This window comes from Erpetoichthys calabaricus, chromosome 14, assembly GCF_900747795.2.
Source record: "Erpetoichthys calabaricus chromosome 14, fErpCal1.3, whole genome shotgun sequence".
Lineage (NCBI taxonomy): Eukaryota > Metazoa > Chordata > Cladistia > Polypteriformes > Polypteridae > Erpetoichthys > Erpetoichthys calabaricus.
In genome coordinates, this window is record NC_041407.2 from 98,876,098 (window position 1) to 98,899,606 (window position 23,509).

Consider the following 23,509-nt stretch of genomic DNA (forward strand, 5'->3'; position numbering starts at 1 on the left):
TGCAATACAGACAAAAAAACAGTACAATGCCACTGCCATACAAACTGAAGACTGGGCCAGGAGTAAGGCTCATTATTCACTGAAGAAGCTACCAGGAGGCCAACAGCCCCCTTAAGATAAGGCTGTCCAGTCAATGCATAAAAAAACACAGTGCCCTCCATAATGTTTGGGGCAAAGAAACATGTTTTCTTGATTTATCCCTTTACTCCACAGTTTAAAATTACAAAACAAAAGCAAACTCAGACAAGATTAAAGTGCACATTGCAGACTTTTATTTAAGGGGATTTTCATATAAACTGCTGAAAAAAATAAAAGGACCACTTTTAAATCAGGCTTATAGCATCAAGTCAGTGACACTTGTGGGCTGTTGATCTGCTCAGTTCAGTAGCAGAGGGGCTTGTTCATCAGTTTCAGCTGCTTTGGTGCACATGAGGGGCAACAATGAGACGCCCCCCAAAACAGGAATGAATGCTTTAACAGGTGGAGGCCACTGACATTTTTCCCTCCTCATCTGTTTTGTCACTCGTTTTGCATTTGGCTATGCTCAGTGTCACTAATGGTAGCATGAGGTGATACCTGGACCCTACAGAGCTGGCACAGGTAGTCCAGCTTCTCCAGGATGGCACATCAATATGTGGCATTGCCAGAAGGTTTGCTGTGTCTCCCAGCACAGTCTCAGGGCCATGGAGGAGATTCCAGGAGACAGACAGGCAGTTACTCTAGGAGAGCTGGACAGGGCCCCTCGTAGAAAGTCCTTAATCCATCAGCAGGACCCACCGGTATCTGCTCCTTTGGGCAAAGAGGAATAGGATGAGCACTGGCAGAGCCTAAAAAATGACCTCCAGCAGGCAGTCCACTGCTCTGTATGTCTCTGACCAAACAATCAGACATAGACTTCATGAGGGTGGCCTGAGGGCCCGACGTCCTCTGTTGGGTGCCATGGAGCTTAACTGGCATTTGCCATAGAATACCAGAATTGGCAGATCCAACACTGGCAGGCACCCTGTGCTTTTCACAGATGAGAGCAGGTTCATCCTGAGCACATGTGGCAGATGTGAAAGGGTCTGGAGAAGCCGTGGAGAACGTTATGCTGCCTGTAACATCGTTCAGCATGAGTGGTTTGGTGGTGGGTCAGTGATGGTGTATCTGGGGAGGCATATCCATGGAAGGACACACAGACCTCTACAGGCTAGACAACGGCACCTTGACTGCCATTAGGTATCGGGATGATATCCTTGGACCCATTGTCAGACCCTATGCTGGTGCAGTGGGTCCTGGGTTCCTCCTGGTGCACGACAATGCCCGGCCTCATGTGGCGAGAGTATGCAGGCAGTTCCTGGAGGATGAAGGAATCTATACCATTGACTTGCCCCCACACTCACCTGACCTCAATCCAATAGAACACCTCTGGGACATTATGTTTCGGTCCATCTGATGACGCCAGGTTGCACCTCAGACTGTCCAGGAGTTCAGTGATGTCCTGGTCCAGATCTGGGAGGAGATCCCCCAGGACACCATCTGTTGTTTCATTAGGAGCATGACCAACGCCCAACTCCAACAATCCCACCCCCCCCTCCGGCGTTGTCAGGCATGCATACAAGTACTTGAGGGCCATACAAACTACTGAGTATGATTTGGACTTGCTGCAATGAAATTTTGGCCAAATGGACTCGCCTGCCTCATCATTTATTCACTTTGATTTTCAGAGTGTCTTTGAATTCAGCCCTCTGTAGGTTGATAATTTTCATTTTCATCAGACGATGTGGCATCCTTTCGTTCCTAACACATTACCAGTCCATATCGGTAGAGATAGCCAGCAGGATTTTTTTTTCCCCATTGAGATCTGATATGTTTTCAAAGTGTTCCTTTAAATTTTTTTGCGCAGTTTATTTTGGTCACACCATGCAGAAAGGACAAAACTTTTTATAAACAGACCCATCCCAAACCCCCCAAACACACACACAATTTGACGGGACCATAATGTTTGGAACACTTGGCGTCACAGATGTTTGTGTTTACTCAGTTGTGCTTCATTACTGCAGGCACAAGATACCTCTGGACTTGCTTCTACTTACAGACTACCTTTGGAGTCTGCAGTTGCCATTATTCAATATTAGGACAAGAGCTCTCTTGCTGTGAATGTGAAACTTCGTGACAGATGTAATGTTTCAAAAGTAATTACAAATCAAATTTTAGATATTCATGTTTTTGTTTTGTAAATAGTAGAAAACGATTAAGTTTTTCTCTTGCCTGAGCCAGTGGCGGGGTTATAACAACACGAGTACCAAGTAAAATTAATGACGTTTGTTTCAAGGAAGAAAGGTGACTAGAGTTAATAATGTCAGTTTCTATGAAGAAAGGTGAAGGAACCCCCCACCTCCTCCTCTACCTACCCTAATCGCCATGACCAGGCTGTGGTTCTCCAAACAAATTTAACATAAAGCAGCTTTGGGGCTATAGATTTTTGTACTAGTGATGTAAAAGGTACCATTTCCGCCACACTGAGCATGACTTCCCACCTCTTCCAGTCCCGCTTCTGTCAATTTCCTTTTAACTGGCTAAATGTTCGACCTTCTCCTTTTCTCATTGGAGAACTTATTTGAAAACCGGAAAAACGTCATCGTTGGGCGGTAAATTTGTTTTAGTTTTTTTTTCCTCTCCTCAGTTACGACATTTGTGTTCTTAAGGATGGAAGACTTTGTCAGGTATGGTTTAGACATTTTCTTTTTGTTTATTTTGCTTTTTTGTATGTATCCAAACAGTACGTTTACAGCGGCTTGCACATTTTAAAGTGGGGTTATAATATGACGGAAGCTCCAGTAGTTGAAATGTGCTTCTGTTAAGGTTTGAATGATGTGTTTAAGGATAAGTTGACTGGCTAATGTACGGAATGCTGACTTGGATAATTATCCTGGCAAAACATCTTGAGTGAAAAATCATTTATATAAATATGTGTCCTCCTTTGGATTTTATGTGAGAAGCTAGTTCGTGGGCGTCTTATTGTGCCTTGCGCCTGTTAAGTTAAAACAAATAAGATCGCCATCATAAAGTATTATGATATTTATATGATGATTTGGCCTAAGCGTATTTAAACCTTGAAAGGATGGGAAAGTCCGAAAAATGAATAAGTACGTGGAATATAAAGATCATAACTTCTGGCCTGCCAAAAATTGTCGTTATTACTCGTAAAATACCGCAAAGCCTTAGAAAAACTTCGACATATTCGTCATGCAGTCCGCACTATTTAAACCGTCTATAAAATCGGTTTAACTAGATCTGGATTTCTCAACCTTGATATTATACAGTTAAAGTGAGTACAAGTTTTTATTTCAATTGATCGCATCTTTAGTTACTCAAACCTTTATTTGTCATTCTGGTATGATTAGTAAACCATTTTTATGTTTGTATTCTTTTTGTCAGATTTTATAGAATATTTTTTTTCCTAAGCATTGTAGGTAGAGTTTTATTTTTGACGTGGATCTTAATACTTAAGAATTTTTTCTTTGTGTTAAACCAGCGTGCTTATGGTTGAATGTAAATAGTTCATTTAAAGATTTAATAAAGAGTAAAAAAAAAAGCACGAAACAGAGGTAACAGTTATTTCGGTGGTGTCATCCAGGAAGATTGTTACTAAATAAAATTATTTGTTAAAAAAACAAAACAAAAACCTCAGTATGCTGGTACAGAATTTAGTGGTACAGTCTCAACCCTTCTACCTGTTTTCAAATCCCAGGATGGGACACTGGTCTGTCTTTGTGAGATGTCCTGTGGATGCCCCCTTCTCTCCACCCAAACCCCCCCCCCCCCCCCTACACCCGGAAGATGTGTATGTTTAATTAAATAGCAACTCTAAATCTGCCCTATTTGAGTGTGTGTTTAAGTGTTTCCTGCAATACGTAAGGCTTTATCCAACTACACACCTTTGGGATGTGGTAAAATGGGAGATTTGTATCCTGAATGTGCAGCTGACAAATCTGCAGAAATTGCATGTTGTAAACATGTCCACGTGGAGCAGAATCTTAAAGAAAAATTTCCAACATCTTGTGGGATCCATGCCACCAAGATTTGAGGTTGTCTTAAAAGTGAAAGGAGGCTCACCAAGTATTCGTACAAGTGTTCAGTTAGTGCATATCATTTTCGAACTGGTGTTTGGGTGCAGAGAATGCTCAACTACTGAAAGATTAGCCTTGAGAGACTTTTTTTTTTATTGATTTTATTGTAATCAGTCCATACAAATACAAAAAAAAAATGGAATGAAAACAAATCCACTTCCACCCCTGAGCCTTGAGAGACTTCTATGCAGTTAATTAGTGGTGAACACACAATGCATCAGGCACGAGATAGAAATGAGCTATGGACGGGCCGCCAATCCATTACCTTGCAAATGTACACCCTTTCTTTTTGTTATAGGCACTCCAGTTTAGTGTGACACTTTAGTCTAAGAGTATCGCAGTGCTGCCTCCAGTGTCTTGGGTTTGAATCTCATGCCTGGTTATTGTCCGTCTGTTCTTCCCACATCTGAAAGATATTAATGTAAAGTTAACTGTAGTACTAGGGTGTTGTACCGTGTTAGCCATTATGAATGTAGTGAAAAGTCAAGCAAAATGACACCTTTTACGGCTAACTAAAAAGATTACAATATGCAAGCTTTCGAGGCAACTCAGGCATGATGTACTACAGAAACTGGAGTTCCCTGTGTTTATATATACACACTAGGACTAGAAACAACATTGGTAAATCTTTAAGTGAGACATCTTAAATGTAAAAAATTAATAGACTCCTTCAGGCATATTGTTTTTTTAACAAGAGAGAAGAACAATGTATGGTCAAGATCTTTGGATAAGATAACTGTCCAATAAAGTCTGAAGGAGTCTATTAATTTTTTTACATTTAAGATGTCTCACTTAAAGATTTACCAATGTTGTTTCTAGTCCTAGTGTGTATATATAAACACAGGGAACTCCAGTTTCTGTAGTACATCATGCCTGAGTTGCCTCGAAAGCTTGCATATTGTAATCTTTTTAGTTAGCCGTAAAAGGTGTCATTTTGCTTGACTTTTCACTAAAGTTAATTGGAAATTTCCGGCTGCTCCCGTATGCGTGGTTGTGTTCATTGACAGACGGGTGTGCTGTCTTGAGCTGTGTGTCCAGCAGAGAATGCTAGCATGTTAGATGGAGTGGGCTCAATGTTGAGAATCGCACTGTGGAAAGGGTGTTCCACAAAATCAGAAACACAAATAATAAGTTTATACTGTAGTTGGTTTGTATTTCAACATATAAATCCACAAATGGACTCTTCCAGGAGACCCGAGGTAATCTGACATGAGATAAGTGCAGCAGCCTGTTGTTTTCTCCAGATGACGTAGGAGTGTGGAGTCTGTAACGCTGCAGACGGCTGCAATTTCAAAAGTCCCAGGGGTTGAGCACATAAGCAGCAGTAATGCTCCAGTGTGTTCAGGGTCTCAACGTGTCGGGGGTGTGGTAACACTTTTCTGCCCCTCATTTTCCAGAAGCATCTCTGTAAAAAAAAAAAAAAATAAATAAATTTAAACTACTTTTTCTGTGCCTTTCTCCCAGAAGAGCCCAAGAAGTGCTTTGCCATATGTTTATAGAGTGCAAAAATTAAATCAAAGGAAGCAAGGCATAATAAAAAGGTAAAGCAAATACTCTTAACAGTGTAATAAAATAGATAAGTACAAATAAATATGAGTGCAAAGCTTAATAAATAAACAGACCATAGTGATGCACTGAAAACAATTTTTTTTTTCTCTCTCAAAAGTTTTGCTTCCTGACAGATTTTTCATGATGATGATGATAAATCTCTACAAGCTGAACACAAATATAATTTCAGGTCGACTAAATCATGTATAAATTTGGAGAAACATGAAATTCACTTTTCTTGAATTGATTTAATCACCTAATAACCCTGACACTGTGAACTACGAGGGGGAGTCAAGGTAAAGTGGGATTTATTAGAAAATGGAACGCACCTTAACAAAACTGATCATGTCGTTTCTCAATGACGTCTCAAGGCACTTGAGCCACCTGCCTGGTGCAGATTAAGGGCTTTGCTCAAGGGGGCCAATGAAATAAAGTCACCTCTGGTGTTTACGGGATGCGAACTGGCAACCTTCTGATTGCTGGTGCATATCCTTCACCTCAGAGCCACAAATAACCTGGTATGTGACCATTAAATATGACTTGTGTCATCAGCAGAGTCGAATCCAAAAGATATACCATAAAGTGTTCGGGAAGCAGAATCTTTGTTGTCCAATGAAACCTTTAAACCTCATTGCCAACTACAAACTGGTTCCTGAAATTGTCAGAAAAGGTTCCAGCCACTCTCCCTGCTATGTTAAATAAAGTGGAATTTATGTAAATTAGTCTAAACTGCACATCCTTAAGATGTAGGAGGAAACTGGTGTGTCAAGGGAAACCTTCATTGAAAGTGTAAAGGGCTAGGCCTGAACCCAGGTCAGTGCGCTACTCTGGCACTGTATCATCTGTCCTGTACCTGTATTAATTTAAACATTCATGGAAAAAGCAACGGAGTTGTACTAATTTGGTCTGGTGCACAAAGCACTGCATCTTGTTTAAATGTCAATTTACAGTGCATCCGGAAAGTATTCACAGCGCATCACTTTTTCCACATTTTGTTATGTTACAGCCTTATTCCAAAACAGATTCAATTCATTTTTTTTCCTCAGAATTCTACACACAACACCCCATAATGACAACGTGAAAAAAGTTTACTTGAGGTTTTTGCAAATTTATTAAAAGTAAAAAAACTGAGGAATCACACGTACATAAGTATTCACAGCCTTTGCTCAATACTTTGTCGATGCACCTTTGGCAGCAATTACAGCCTCAAGTCTTTTTGAATATGATGCCACAAGCTTGGCACACCTCTCCTTGGCCAGTTTCGCCCATTCCTCTTTGCAGCACCTCTCAAGCTCCATCAAGTTGGATGGGAAACGTCGGTGCACAGCCATTTTAAGATCTCTCCAGAGATGTTCAATCAGATTCAAGTCTGGGCTCTGGCTCGGCCACTCAAGGACATTCACAGAGTTGTCCTGAAGCCACTCCTTTGATATCTTGGCTGTGTGCTTAGGGTCATTGTCCTGCTGAAAGATGAGCCGTCGCCCCAGTCTGAGATCAAGAGCGCTCTGGAGCAGGTTTTCATCCAGGATGTCTCTGTACATTGCTGCAGTCATCTTTCACTTTATCCTGACTAGTCTCCCAGCCCTTGCCGCTGAAAAACATCCCCACAGCATGATGCTGCCACCACCATGCTTCACTGTAGGGATGGTATTGGCCTGGTGATGAGCGGTGCCTGGTTTCCTCCAAACATGACGCCTGGCATTCACACCAAAGAGTTCAATCTTTGTCTCATCAGACCAGAGAATTTTCTTTCTCATGGTGTGAGAATCCTTCAGGTGCCTTTTGGCAAACTCCAGGCGGGCTGCCATGTGCCTTTTACTAAGGAGTGGCTTCCGTCTGGCCACTCTACCATACAGGCCTGATTGGTGGATTGCTGCGGAGATGGTTGTCCTTCTGGAAGGTTCTCCTCTCTCCACAGAGGACCTCTGGAGCTCCGACAGAGTGACCATCGGGTTTTTGGTCACCTCCCTGACTAAGGCCCTTCTCCTCTGATCGCTCAGTTTAGATGGCCGGTCAGCTCTAGGAAGAGTCCTGGCGGTTTCGAACTTCTTCCACTTACGGATGATGGAGGCCACTGTGCGCACTGGGACCCTCAAAGCAGCAGAAATTTTTCTGTAACCTTCCCCAGATTTGTGCCTCGAGACAATCCTGACTCGGAGGTCTACAGACAATTCCTTTGACTTCATGCTTGGTTTGTGCTCTGACATGAACTGTCAGCTGTGGGACCTTCTATAGACAGGTGTGTGCCTTTCCAAATCAGGTCCAGTCAACTGAATTTACCACAAGGTGGACTCCAATGAAGCTGCAGAAACATCTCAAGGATGATCAGGGGAAACGGGATGCACCTGAGCTCAATTTGGAGCTTCATGGCAAAGGCTGTGAATACTTATGTACATGTGCTTTCTCTATTTTTTTATTTTTAATAAATTTGCAAAAATCTCAAGTAAAGTTTTTTTACGTTGTCGTTATGGGGTGTTGTGTGTAGAATTCTGAGGAAAAAAATGAATTTAATGCATTTTGGAATAAGGCTGTAACATAACAAAATGTGGAAAAAGTGATGTGCTGTGAATACTTTACGTATGCACTGTATTTATATAGCACATTTTAAACACCATGGGAATGCTGTGGCCAAAGTGCTTTTACAATAAAAGAAGAAAAAAAAAAACCAGACAATTAACATAAATAACTTAAATAGAAATAAAATAAATGAACATAAATAAAATAAATAATAAATAGAAGTAAGATTACATAATCACAACGAGGAAGCCATCAGTATTACTGAAGGTCACGGAATGCAAGTGAATAGAAATGAGTCTTTAATCTCGTTTTGAACAGTTCAGTTGTAGACGACTCCTTTATATGATGAGGTAAAGAGTTCCACAGGTGAGGCGCAGCAGCTGTAAAAGCCCTGTCTGTCCCCCTTAGTTGTACACTTGGTACGAGGGACAACAAGAGACAACTGACCAGAAGATCTAAGCACTCTAGATGGCTGGTGTAAAGCACACAATTTAGATAAATAGCCAGGAGCAAGCCCATGTAAAGATTTAAAAACTCGCAACAAGATTTTAAAATCAATTTGAAAACTGACAGGCAGCCAGTGTAAAGAAGCTAATATTGGAGAAACAGAATCAGACTTTCTTGCCCCAACCAGAAAATGAGCGGTAACATTCTGGACCAACTGTAACCTGCTAATCACAGAGTACAGTGAGTTGCAGTAATCAAGGCGAGAAAAGGTAAAAGCATGCGTAGCTTTCTCAAGGTCCCTAGAAGATAAAAAAGGCTTGATCTTACCTAAAAGACGAAGCTGGAAAAAGCAACTCTTGACTACAGAATTAATCTGTTTCTCAAAAGAGAGGTTACTGTCAAAGATAACACCAAGATTGCGGACTTGAGGTTTGCAAAAGACAGAGAAAGAGCCGAGAAGTCCAAGACCAATTTGGGCTTTAGCCGATGGACCCACTGTAAGCACCTCCATTTTATTTTGATTCAGATCAAACAAACTATTCGCCATCCAGGATCTTAGTTCAAAAAGACAGGTGTGCAGTTGATTCGTTGCTTGAAGTTGAAGACGGGAATATAAACCTGTGTGTCATCAGCATAGCAGTGAAAAGAAATGTTACATTTCCTAAAAATAGCTCCAATAGGGTGAAGGTATATAGAGAATAAAATAGGACCCAAAATGGATCCCAGAGGAGCACTAGACGAAAAAGAGGAATTTAAAGTCACTGAAAAGTGTTTACCAGTTAGATACGACCTGAACCAGTTAAGCCCCTTTAAGCCCAACAAGATGTTCAAGCCGCAACAGCAATTTCTCATGGTCAATGGTGTCAAAGACAGCGGACAGGTCAAGGAGGAGAAGGACTGCAGTGCCACCCGAGTCGGTAGTAATAGAGATGTCATTTAAGAGTAGGAGCAAGCATTCTCTTTAAATGACATTTGAATTAAACTGACTTCTTAATAAAACATTACTCATTCTTTTAACCTATTCAAGAGAGGGAGCCAGCTAATTTTATTTATTTTAAACTCAAGTTAACACGTGGTGCCACTGGTGTTCATTCTAGCGATACAGATACCATCCTTATATAAGCTAGGCATAGTGTCTAAGGCTTTGGACTTAAACCCCGAGGTTGTGAATTCAAGCCACTCTACTGACATGGGGTGACCCTGAGCAAGTCACTTTACCTGTGTGTGCGCCAATTGAGAAAAACAAAATTAATGTAACCAATTGTATCTTAAATGTAAGTTGCCATGGATAGAGATGTCCGACTCTTAATATATATATTTAATAATAATAAATGGTGATTAAACTGGTCCTGGTGTGTCCCATTGCTTCATAAATATATGATGTGCAAAGCACCTTCCAATAAAGCTCACAAGGCACTTTCAAAGCTAAAAAGACAAAGTACAAAACTAATCTTTCTTGTAAATCATTTATTACACAGGTGTCAGACTCCGGTCCTCGAGGGCCGCAGTGGCTGCAGGTTTTCATTCTAACCATCTTCTTCATTAGTGAGCTGTTTTTACTGCTAATTAACTTCTTTTGCTTTAGTTTTAATTAACTTGACTCAGACCCCTTAATTGTCTTTTTTCTTAATTAGTAGCCAAACAATAATGAGACCTCAAACTAGCCACCATATGACCAGCTCACCTGTGCCCATCACACAATATCTGAAAATAAAGAAAGGTGAAGGTCTCAGTAAGGTAGATCTCTCAGGTCACCAAAACATTTTGATGGTGTTCTTAGAAAAATCAACAAATTTGGAAATGAGAGCAGCAACAAGCCATTGAATTAACTAACGGGCTTAATTAACAGCAAGCATCAGCTTCTCATTAAGAAACTGTTTGGAGTGAAATTGGTTGGAGTTTGAAATCCCAGTTTAGCTGCTCATCTGTTGGCTCGTTTCACGTCTCATTTCTGTTTGGCTGCCATTTTATGAAGAAACAAATCAATTCAGAGGGCTGAATCCTTAAAAACAGGGCTATTGAAATGAAGGGAAAAGAAATTAATTAGCAGTGAAAACTACTCACTGATTAGGAAAAGGGTTAGAATGAAAACCTGCGGCCCTCCAGGCCCGGAGTTCGATACCCCTGATTTATTATGTTTTTCCTTGTTGGGATTTACCGTACATCTCTTTCATGAAACACCTGGCTGAGAGACAACAAGAAAACAGAATAAATTTATATTACATAAAATAATTCAGTTGTTTATATAATGGTTAATTATGCCTCAGTTAAAATAAGTACAGCGGAACCTCGGTTTGCGAGTAACTTGGTTTACGAGTGTTTTGCAAGACGAGCAAAAATTTTTAATAAATTTTGACTTGATAAACGAGTGAGCTCTTGCAATACGGGTAGTATGTATATGCTTTGTCTGCTGAGCGTCATGTGATCACAACTGAGCTGATGGTTCTTCTCTCTCTCTCGCTGCAGGATTGTGGGTAATCGTCTCCTATTCTCTGTCTGAGTTGGCGTGCCTCACTCATAGTCAACATCCGTACGAGCGTATAATGTTTACTACAGCATTAGCATTGTGACTGTGTGTGGGCGCGTGTATGTGCTCGCTTGCTCACTCGCATGTGTGTGTGCACGCTCGTGTGTGTGCTGTGACGTGCGAGTCCCCGTCTTGCACCCTAAAACACGAAGCTGAGTCTCAGTACTTTAGCAACACCAGCTTTATTCAGCTTGAAACAGCAACAGCGCGGTTATTTATACACAGACACAGCAGTCAGGCAGGGCCCTGCACATTTATAATGTTCCTTGTATCACCCATCGACGGCAGGCGCTTATAGCATGTCCGCGATCTTTTCGGATTCGCTTTTACGGCGAACTGCTACAGTGCTGGGAGACTGCGATTGCTTTGGGACGCTCTTCTGCGTGTCGTCCCGTTGGGTGCAATCCCACAAGAGTTTAGAAACTCACTCACACCAGCCATGATTCTTTTCAAAGGTAAAGTGCAGGTTAATTTGTTTTATGTATTTTTACTTTATATTTTGTATTAATCATTTTTATTTGAATAGTTTTGGGTTGTGGAACAAATCATCTGAGTTTCCATTATTTCTTATGGGGAAATTCACTTTGATATACGAGTGCTTTGGACTATGAGCACGTTTCCGGAACGAATTATGCTCGCAAACTGAGGTTCCACTGTACATTAGTTACTTTTTACTTTATTAAGGACATTTTTCAAAAGAGTCAAAAGGTTTCATTTTATCAAGCCAAGTTGTTTGTGTGTGTGTGTGTGTGACTTTCAAACTTAAGTGCATGACTACAAAAATATGCTTTGCGACAGTCATTATTTTAAAGGAGCTTTTTTCAATAAAGGAAATTCTTATTTATTTATATTGAGTCCTATTTAAAAAAAATAAATAAATAAAAGGTACTGAGATGTTTGGAAGGCACCCAACAACAAATGGGTGCCTTTATGCTTGAGGGAGTTGCCTTGCTGGAAAACATATCTCTCAAGGTGCAGATTTTCCTCCTGGGTTTCCTCCTATTTTGCTGCATTTGTTTCCCTTACAAGCCTTCCATGGCCTGCTATACAGAGAAGTGGTAGCACCAGCATGTGTGGATAATCTCCCATAAAACTGTGATTGGTGAGGCCCCCTGGGCACAGTTATTTGCACAGTCTCTCCAATGTTCTCCATTGTCACTTGTGACTCCTTCAGATTTCTCAGATGTCCCTTGGTGGTCTCCCTCACTCATCTTCTTTAGTTTTTGTGAACCACCTGCTCTGGCAGATTTCCATCTGTGCCATATTCCTTCCATTTCTTCATGATTGATTTAACTGAATTTTCACTGACTTGGATATTTTCTGGTCTCCATTCCCTGACTTGTGCTTTTCACGAGTTGATTGGTGTCTTCATTTTGAAGGTTAGAACATCGTACTGGTCCACCACAAGTTAGCCCTTTCATGTTCCGGTGCATTTAAAGTACAATCGTTTGAAACCCCCAGACAACTGAAGTAATTCTGTATCTTGTAAAGCGAATCGGCTGTCCAAGTGATGATTTAGGTATTAAAGTGGGTAAATAATTATGTGATCAATGATTTTATGTTTTATATTTGTAATTAATTTAGACCACTTTGCAGACACCTATTTTTACTTTGACATTTACTGCACTGGTGTCAAAAAAGCAAAAATGAATCCACTGTGATTCAATGGTGCATAATAAAATTGAAAGCTTCCAAGGAGGTGAACACTTTTTATAGGCACTGCATATTTATTTATTTAATATGCTAATTTGTTCTCATTCATATGCACACCGTAGGCTGCTGGAGAGCTGTGAAGATGCATTATCTGATGTCCAGTTAGAGGGTGAGAGCCATGAGCTCATTGAGGGAGAGCTGCCAGCGAGGTTCTCATTGCCTCACTTGCAGGTAATTTAAAGCTGTTTGTGAATATATGTGGCACTTCCAAGAGAATGTCTAGGTATACAAGAAAAAATAAAAACTGTATTTCATACTATCCCTGCAATAATTTTAAATAATGGCTTTTGTGTTTTTCATATAAATTCCGTTTATTATGTATTGTTCAGTATTTGACAGAAAAAGAACGGTGTATGAAATTCAGTAAGCTTTTGACCAAGGTTTATCTTTCATTGTGGGTAGGCACATATCTTTTTCAATCTCGCTGCCAAAAAAAGCATATCCATGAATGAATTTAGGATAAATAATTTCACACACTTCCGTTTCATTAGACAGCATTTCATATTGTGGCACTGAAGGTATTTAAATATAAAATTACTTCCAGAATTGTTTTAATACTAATCAGTAAATTAAAATGCACGAACAGTACATCATGTTTAGAACACAAATAGTTTTGAAGCACATTAAAAATGTCGCCAGAAAATATGCATGAGAGGTGGAAAGTACAAAAAGCTTAGTGAATATCGCTGAAAATGTACAGGCTGAATTTAAAAAAAGATCTTTACTCCGCAAGTCCAGTTAATTTGTTTATTTTAATATAACATATTATACAGAGTGCGGCACGGTGGCGCTGCTGCCTCGCAGTGACCTGGGTTCGATTCCCGGGTCCTCCCTGCGTGGAGTTTGCATGTTCTCCCCGTGTCTGCGTGGGTTTCCTCCCACAGTCCAAAGACGTGCAGGTTAGGTGGATTGGTGATCCTAAATTGTCCTTTGTGTGGGCTTGGTGTGTGTGTGTGCGCCCTACGGTGGGCTGGCACCCTGCCTTGCGCCCTGTGTTGGCTGGGATTGGCTCCAGCAGACCCCTGTGACCCTGTAGTTAGGGTATAGCAGGTTGGATAATGGATGGATGATATTCAGAGCACTACACAGATTGTCTCATCTGCAATATTGCATGAGAAACGCACGGCTAATAATGGAAGACAAGCAAAGAAAATATCAAGTTTTAAAGAAAAGGAATGCAACCATCTCTCTGTATACAGGTATATAAAATCCAACGTCTGTATGTCTGTCCGCTTTTCACGAAAAAACTACTTAACGGATGTAGTTTGTTTTTTTTCTAGAATTTTCTTGGATATTCCAGTTGATTTTGCGACTTCTTTCATTGCACCAAGGATCATAGTTCGCTTGCAGGAACGATATTCACGCTAATCCGAGATCGAGGCTGCGGGTCGAGGAGAGGGGGAAGCGTGACATCAGGAGTAGGGAGCCATTAGGGCCTTCCTTGCTGTCCTGTTTCACTTCTACACGAGTGGAGCCGCGGGGCATGACTAGTTAATTATAAAACTGAAGACGTTATCTTTGTATACAAAGAGTAAAAAGATGTCCGTGTTTTTTTTTTGTTTTTTTTTTGTATGTGTTTTTCTTGCAAGTTTGACCCCCTTCACATCAATTTCACTGTTTTTAGGAGACTCGCCGAAAACAAAAACTTCTTTTCACTCAGCTTCATGTGAAGAAATCAGTTTTAAGTGCTCTGCAGGTTAGAGATCCTGAAGCTTTCCTTGATGGCTTGTGTCTGAAGGAAATGAGTAAGTGCAAGATTTGTTTCTTCTGTTTTGACATAAAACAGCAATTTAGAATCATGGCAGGCAGAAATCCACCCTGGAACCATTGAACACAAGCCAGAAACCAACCCTGTGTAGAGCAATAGAAGTAATTATACAGTCGTGGCCAAAAGTTTTGAGAATGACACAAGTATTGGTTTTCACAAAGTAAATGGTATCAAAACATCCTCCAAGAGCAGCTTCTCCCAACCATCCAAGAATAGTTTGGTGACAAACAATGCCTTTTCCAGCATGATGGAGCACCATGTCATAAAGTCAAAGTGATAACTAAGTGGCTAAGGGAACAAAGCATGGAAATGTTGGGTCCATGGCCTAGGAAACTCTCCAGACCTTAATCCCATTGGGAACCTGTGGTCAAGAGGTGGGTGGACAAACAAAAACCCACCACTTATATGCACGTTCGGTTAATTGATGTCTCTGAATTTACCTGGTAGGTCTCCCTGTGATGGGGAATATTCTCATTTCAGAAAATGTCCTAGGGCACAATTTGCCTTCAAAATGAATTGTTTAGATGCTTCAAATCGGATTTACTCTTTTTAGTTTTGACCTTGCATGTCTGTTTCTTACAGATTTAAAGGCGGGAGCAACACAGAAGAATGTGAGAAATATAAAATCCCAATATCAGGAAAAGCTGAGTTGCATGGAGTCATTGATCACCGATTACGTAAATAAAATTGAGGCACTCAAGTCATTGAAAAATAAGCTGAATACCTTCTTGGAAGAGCATGTAAAGTTATTTTTGATTCTTATTCTAGAAATTTCTGCTTTTGTGTTGAAATTCATTTGTGAAATGAATAATTCTAGCATGCCAGTCCATTGCAAGCCATACTCTTTAATACTGCGTCAATTTAGGTAACAATTAATACAACTTGCACATATTGTGACAAGGAGAGTGGAAACCCTTCAGTACCCAGAGATTCCGTGAACGTGTGAGCCCCACCAGAGACGGTGATCAGTTTGGGACTCAAATCCCAGGTCCCTGAAGCTGTGAGATGTGAGCAATATCAACAGAGTAACAAGAAATATGGACTCTCGAAAACTGCCAAACCCAGCTGCATAAACTGTATTTGAACATCTTCTTATGGATTTAATAAGTGTATTTAAAGGGCAAAAAATGAATGTTGTAAAAAACATTTCACAGGAGACAGTAGCCCTTCAATAAAATAAAAGTCTCAAATCTGCTTAATCCTTTTTGAGGCCATGTCACATTAGACAATTTTTGCAGCCATAGCTTTCATGTACGTAATCTTACCAAGTTGGAGGCAGTTTGCAGGTGCGTTATTTTATCCATACTCCTTTTGAAGGTCAGTTGTGTAGTCAGACATACAGGCATATGAGAAAGTTTGGGATCCCCTCTCAGCCTGCATAATAATTTACTTTCAACAAAAAAAGGTAACAGTGGTATGTCTCATTTCCTAGGAACATCGGAGTACTGGGGTGTTTTCTGAACAAAGATTTTTAGTGAAGCAGTATTTAGTTGTATGAAATTAAATCAAATGTGAAAAACTGGCTGTGCAAAAATGTGGGTCCCCTTGTCATTGTGCTGATTTGAATGCCTGTCACTGCTCAATGCTGATTACTTGAAACACCAGATTGGCTGGATTAGTTCGTTAAGCCTTGAACTTCATAGACAGGTGTGTCCATGAGATATAAAGGTATTCAAAGTGATCAGTTGCAAGTTGTGCTTCCCTTTGACTCTCCTCTGAAGAGTGACAACATGGGATCCTCAAAGCAACTCTCAAAAAAATCTGAAAACAAAGATTGTTCAGTCTCCACTTTTTGTAGCCTTCTCCTAAACCATATCTCAGAGGTTTAAAGTGTCCGTTTCAACTATAAGGAATGTAATCAGGAAATGGAAGGCCACAGGCACAGTTGCTGTTAAAACCGGCAGGCCAAGAAAAGTACAAGAGCGGCATATGCACAGGATTGTGAGAATAGTTACAGGCAACCCACAGATCACCTCCAAAGACCTGCAAGAACATCTCGCTGCAGATGGTGTATCTGTACATCGTTCTACAGTTCAGCACAAAGAACATCTGTATGTCAGGGTGATGAGAAAGAAGCCCTTTCTGCACTCACGCCACAAACAGAATCGCTTGTTGTATGCAAATGCTCATGTAGACGAGTCAGATTCATTTTGAAACAAAGTGCTTTGGATTGATGAGAGAAAAATTGAGTTATTTGGTCATAACATAAAGCACTTTGCATGGCAGAAGAACACCACTGCATTCCAAGGAAATATCCTGTTACCTACTGTCAAATTTGGTGGAGGTTCCATCATGCTGTGTGGCTAGTTCAGTGACTGGGGCCCTTGTTAAAGTCGAGGGTCAGATGAATTCAACCCAGTATTAACAAATTCTTCAGGATAATGTTCAAGCCTCAGTCACAGAGTTGAAGTTACGCAGGGGTTGGATATTCCAACAAGATAATGACCTAAAACACAGTTCAAAATCTACAAAGGCATTCATGCAGAGGGAGAAGTACAATGTTCTGGAATGGCCATCACAGTCCCCTGACTTGAATATCATCGAAAATCTATAGGATGATTTGAAGCAGGCTGTCCATGCTCTGCAGCTATCCAATTGAAATGAACTGGAGAGATTTTGTATAGAAGAATGGTCAAACATACCTCCTTCCAGAAACCAGACACTACTCAAAGGCTATAGGAGGCGTTTAGAGGCTGTTATATTTGCAAAAGGAGGCTCAACCAAGTACTGATGTCATATCTCTGTTGGGGTGCCCACATTTATGCACCTGTCTAATTTTATGATGCATATTGCATATTTTCTGTTAATCCAATAAACTTAATGACACTGCTGAAATACTGTTTCCATAAGGCATGTCATATATTAAAAGGAAGTTGCTACTTTGAAAGCTCAGCCAATGAGAAACAAAAATCCAAAGAATTAAGAGGGGTTCCCAAACTTTTTCATACGACTGTTTCCAGCAACTCACACCATCTAGTCCACGACTTGCCCTGACATTTTGCCTTTTAATTCTAGTAATGGGGTCTGTGTGTGTAAGAGTTGAAAACCAATGAATGCTCATCAAGAAATGCAATGCAAAGAATGCAGTGACAAGAAATACAGGTGTTTGGACATCACAACCAGACGAGAACTTTGTAGAATGATTTATACAAGTTGCATTTTAGATTCAATGACTTAGGGTGTCATGGTGAGGCAATAGTTAGCTCTGGTTCCTCATGGATCCAATTTCCACACTCGGTAATGTGTGAGAAAAGCCTACACAGATGTGTGTACACGCAAACTTCACCCAAAGACGTTGTGGACCACCAGCTGAACCCGACACAGACAAGCGTGGGACACAAGCTTAAGGCACACACGTTTTTTATTTTCTTTTTCCTTGTGGGAAATGCCTTCCTCGTTTCTCACAGGCACAACACAATAGTCTTCTTCTTCTTCTCTCTCTCTCTCTCTCTCTCTCTCTCTCTCTCTCTCTCTCTCTCTCTCTCTCCCTCTCTCCCCTCCTGTCCACTACTCCAGTCAAGTTTCGTTCTCCTCCTTCCAATTCTGGCTTCTTTTATAAGGCACCAAGAACTGCTCCAGGTGCTTGATTACAGCACTTCCAGGTGTGGCGGAAGAACTGCCCATAAGTACTTGACAGCTCCTGCTGCAGCACCCACTGGTGTCGCCTGTGGATCCCAACAGAGCTGCACCAAACTCCAACTCCCATGAAGCCCTGCAGGAGTCCGAGGCACCACTGCAACCCAGGGAGGTTGCCATCTAGCGTCCTGGGGGAGGTAACGCAATGACCATGCTTGCTCCCTCAGTCCTCCCAGTGTGGAGGTGTCCCGGCCGCACGCTACAATGTGTATTAGTTTAATTTACTTTAAGTGTAGGTGTGTGTGAGTGGACATTCCAAGCTCCTTCAGCTGAGGTGGTGGAGGCCCTTATAAGCATAGTTCCGGGATTCCTTCCATCACCAATACCACCTACCTGAAAGCACTTCTCGGTGTTCAAGCAGAGATGTACATAGATACTACAGTTCCTCGTAGCCTCTTAGGGTACTTCAAGTCTTGCAGTAGAAAAGTTCTGCTGCCCACTAGAAACTTGGGGAATCCCTGTTCCTACAGAATTCAATCCCAGCCGAGACTCTTGTCATGAGATTTTGGCCGGGTAAGAGATTGTGTGTGTGTGTGTGTGTATATATTTATTTAAAGTCTGTGTGTCTATATTCGGCATGTTTCTCTGTCATTATGAGTCTCCTATAAGATGAGGAGAGCCATGGACTTGCTGTTAACTTTTGGTCTGGACACAGATCAAATCTGAGAGATGGGACAGAAATGGAAATTCTTTCATGGGAAATTTGATTGTTTTAAAGTGGAGAAAACCATAATGAGACTTTTCTTACACGTCTTTTATTAAAATTGTCATTACATTTGATTTTATATTAAGAATATATTTTAACAATTTTGTAAAAATTAGCAGTAAAATTGTTAGTTTTCAGCACACCTCTGTCACTGATCTTCATCACAAGCAGATCGGAAAGAAGGCCATTGTGTCAGACAGTCCCCATATTCCTTTTTTTTTTTTCTTTCTTTCTTGCCCCTGCCCATAATATCCATTGTTGTCATCAGGCTGCACATTTAGGTTCCCAATTATAAAGAGTAAAGATATAGAAATTCCTTTATTCCCAGAGCTATAAGCATTTTGAATACTGTTACTTGTAAGAATGCTTCTTAATTCTGAATTAGGTTGTGTACTGTTAAATTTAATTATTCTTCTTTGTGTTAATGTTGGTGTGTGTACTTATGATACCACAAGTTGCTGTGTCTTTGCTTATTTTCTTGTATCTGTTTAACAGCAGTTTATGTTTTGTACTTTTTCCTAAAGCAAACAAAGTGCCCTCTGGGATAGTAATGTCTACCTACAATCTGCAACCGTCACACTAGTGCGGCCATTTTCGAACGTTTCAATCCACTCGTAGATGACTCTACGAGAGAGAACTTTATCCCCATACTGAGCACACATGTGGAGATGAATTTGTGCTACTGGCACACCTTCTGCCCACAAAAAGCACATTTTCACCACAGGGTGACCACTCTTATATTAAATTGCAAGGGCAGCCAACTTGCCAGACAGAACTAATCACATGACACTGTCAGATGCGACCAATTACTGCTCCTCCCACCTTCACCGTTTCCAATGAAAATATAAAACTGCGGAACGTTTATGAATGTCCCTTGTATAATTTATTATGTATGTTGTTTTCCCCATATTTTAAGCTGTTTTTGTTTCTTGAAAACAGGTTGAACGTGCTCAAGAAGAGAAGCAAGAATGTGAAAAACTCCTACATGACTTGGAAGAACAGCTTAAGAGCAGCAACCAGACCCTTGACAACCTAACTAAAGTCAAAGCCAGGTAGATAATACTTTATTTGCCCCAAGATGAAATTATGAATTTGCAGAGCCTCAAGAAAAATATAGATATTCTAACAAACAACAATTCCCCACCCCCAAACACACACACACAAATGGTGTAAGAAATGAAAATCGATAGACTCCTCTGTACCACACCTTCAAAGTTCCCATGTTCTTTACAAGATAAGTGGCAAAAGCTTATAAACTTAGACGACAAAGAGGCGGGTATTGGCTATCTAACTACATTTCTACATTGACAGGCTAAGCTTTAAACAGAACTTTTATTTGCTATATCAATTTTTTCTCTATTTTTGTGTGAACTGTTTTACCTTGACTTTTTACTAAAGCTTTTATAAACAAAGATATTTTGTCTGTGGAAACATTTCAATGCATCAAGCTATTGCCAGAATCCCATGAAGCAAGGGAGTGCCAAGTAAAACAGCCATGTTTAAGTAAAATAAGGTGGTCTGCCTTGAACGAATGGGAGGAGACTGGGCCTCACATGCAAAGACATTTTTGATTTTATTATTTTATTTTTTACCCCCACCAGACATCTGGACACCCTTCAATTCCTAGCAGACCTCCAAGGAGTCACCTTTACTTCAGTCAGTGAAGACAGAGTAGAGCTAACTTTGAATTTGCGTAAGCTCATTCCAGCTTGTGACTGGGAACTAACACAAAAGGTGCTACAGTTGCCAGGAGATGACAATCTCCAAGTTCAGGTGAGCGTCTCCCGAAATGTTTAGTTGTTATGTCCTTTCTGTGGACATTGATTTATTTAGCGCTCACTGATAGCTTAAGCAAATAACAAACCAAAGGTGAATGAACATTAATTTTACGATATTATGCTCAAGTCTAAACTATGTATTTCTTAAATTAAACGAGTGCTAGTCAGCAATGTTTATTTAGGACAAGATTAAAATAAAAGTGATAGCAGTACTCTATTGCAGGGGTGTTGAACTCCGGTCCTGGAGGGCCACAGTGGCTGCAGGTTTTCATTCTAACCCTTTTCTTAATCAGTGACCAGTTTTCACTGCTAATTAACTTCTTGTCCCTTCATTTTATTGGCCCTGTTTTTAAGGATTCAGCGCTCTGAATTGATTCTTTTCATCATTAAAAGACAGCCAAACAGAAACGAGACAAAAAACAAGCCAACAGATGACCATTGGGGCTTCAGACTCCAACCACCTTTTTTAATGAGAAGTCGATTCTTGCTGTTAATTAAGCCCGTTATTTAATCCTGTGGCTTGTTGCTGCTCTCATTCTGCCACAGCAGACATTTCCAAAACTGTTGATTTTCTGTTTTTCCTAAGAACACTGACAAAATGTTTTGGTGACCTGAGAGAGATCAACCTTACTGAGACCTCCACCTTTCTTTTCTTTTTTTTTCCCCAGATATTGTGTGATGGATTCTTGTTTTGTGTCTTGTTATTGTTTGGCTGCTAATTAAGGAAAAAGAAATCACTAAGGGGCCTGAGTGAACTTCTTTTGCCTTCATTTTAATTAACTTAACTAGCAGCAAAAAACAGTCACTAATTAAGAAGATAGTTAGAATGAAAACCTGCAGCCACTGTGGCCCTCCAGGACTGGAGTTTGACACCTGTGGTCTATTGGGCCAGAGTGGCCTCTCTTTAAGTATTTGTTTCCTGATGGCAATGTGAAGTGTCAATAAATGAATAATTAGCATTCAGAAATTGTATTACAGAGTAAAATCATATTTTTCTTATACCTAATACTGCATATAAACACTAAAATAAATGGCAAAGTCTACATCTTTTGATCTCCTCCTTGTGTGTGCTTCTTTTTCCAGACGAGCATTGATGCACTAGGACTAAAAGAAGTACAACATTTGAGGTCTTTGGATGATATAAATTCTGCCCGACTGGAAATGATACACCAAATGCTTCTGACAGCCAAGCCGGGTTTTTTAATGAACGGAGGACAGTGCTGAACTTTCTTGTAAAAATGGATTTTCTTTGTTAAAATTAGTGTGTAATTTTTTTTTTGTATGCTACAGAAACTCAAAAGGATGTTTGCACATATGAATCAATAAATGAATGTTATTAGCTTTATGTTCCTGATCAGAAGCAGGCTGAGTCTTTGAATCCATTCTATTTATTCCCTTTATAAGGAGTAGATTTTAATAATGGAGTCAGTGCTGCTGTCCCATGCATCCTTGATTCAAATCTCCTGCTCAGTTGTTGTTTGGGTGCAGTCTGCACATTTCTCTGCAGGTTGTTCAATTTTCCTTCCACCTTCACAAATCCATGGTGGTTAGTGATTCAAAACTGGCACTGTGTAGGTGTGCTGTGTGTCCTGGGCACCATCCAGAGCTGGTTCCTGCCTTGTGCCAGTGCTCCCAGAGTTGGCTATGACACTCGAGTGATCTTGAAGAGAATTTAAGCAGGTTTGACAAAGTTATATTTTTTTAATACAGAAAATTAGAATTTTTAAAGCTGCAAAGAGAGTGATTGTGCTGCAAGACATATTTGAATTTTCCACAAATTAACTTTGGTTTCTATTAGATATTAACATTCTTTACTAACATCTGTGTTTTTCCACTGTCCTTTATAGCTGCACCAAGAAGTACCAGTATTTTGAAAGAGTTGCACGATTTCCCATTCAGTTCCTGCAGTATTCCTTTACTGAAAGCCACAAGCCAGAACAGGTCTGTAATTTTAACACAATACAGTATCTACAGTAACCTGTGAGTCACCGTTGACTGGCGGATATGATGTTGTTTTCAGAGTCTCTGAGGGTTTCCGTTCAGCAGATACAACTAATGTTTGACCAGCAGAGGGTGCTCACATCCTTCAGGTCTCAAAGCTTGGTGTTCACAGGTAATCTTAGTTAATTATCTTATACTCGTAAAGATTACAATATACAAGCTTCCGAGGCAACTCGGGCCCCTTCTTCTTAATCTTTCCAGTTAGCCAATAACTGGTCTACAAAAAAATATTTTTTGTTTGCTACTGGAAAAGTTCAGAGCGGTTCTTTTATTAAGTTTTTTACCCTGATTTCACATATGAAATTGGAATTAAGCTAGCACGTCAGGTTTTTGAAATACACATCATTGACGTTTTGACACTTTTGAATATCAATATATCAACACAATATCTGGAGTTTGGACTCTGTCCCATCAAAATTGTTTTTATGTGTTTATTCTGGAAACAAACCAGAAGACGATACATTAAAGCATATTTATGTCAATTTACCTCAATATAAAAGTGAGGTCAGCATGCCCAAAAATGTTTGAAACACTTGCTTTTGCACTTGTACAGCACATCCATCTCGCTTTGCAAGAACCAACAGTAGTCACCCATCATGCTCAGAGTGAATTTTCCCCGATATCCGTTTCCCATCACCTTTAAATCCTGATGAAATCTTTCCCCATGCTCATCTCTGACATCGCCTAGATTTGGTGGAAAAAAAATTCGAGATGAGAATGTCAAAAATGCGTCTTCAGTGACATTCTGGATCCCGT

At 40.3% G+C, this 23,509-nt stretch overlaps 1 protein-coding gene across 1 annotated transcript; it reads left to right on the forward strand.

Moving 5' to 3' along the window:
- The first annotated feature begins 2,605 nt into the window (after nt 1-2,605).
- On the forward strand, nt 2,606-22,106 carry LOC114664597 (uncharacterized). The gene is made up of 7 exons (XM_028818779.2): nt 2,606-2,705; nt 12,927-13,035; nt 14,489-14,609; nt 15,215-15,372; nt 19,914-20,026; nt 20,576-20,747; nt 21,836-22,106. Exons 1-7 carry the CDS (start codon nt 2,689-2,691, stop codon nt 21,974-21,976), a joined length of 831 nt encoding a protein of 276 aa, XP_028674612.1. The 5' UTR covers nt 2,606-2,688; the 3' UTR covers nt 21,977-22,106.
- Nucleotides 22,107-23,509: the final 1,403 nt, after the last annotated feature.

Bases quoted from the DNA above. Each gene is read 5' to 3' on its own strand.
- LOC114664597 (XM_028818779.2), top strand. The intron at 13,036-14,488 runs GTAATTTAAAGC...CACTGTTTTTAG, and splicing joins TCTCATTGCCTCACTTGCAG to GAGACTCGCCGAAAACAAAA. The intron at 14,610-15,214 runs GTAAGTGCAAGA...TGTTTCTTACAG, and splicing joins CTTGTGTCTGAAGGAAATGA to ATTTAAAGGCGGGAGCAACA.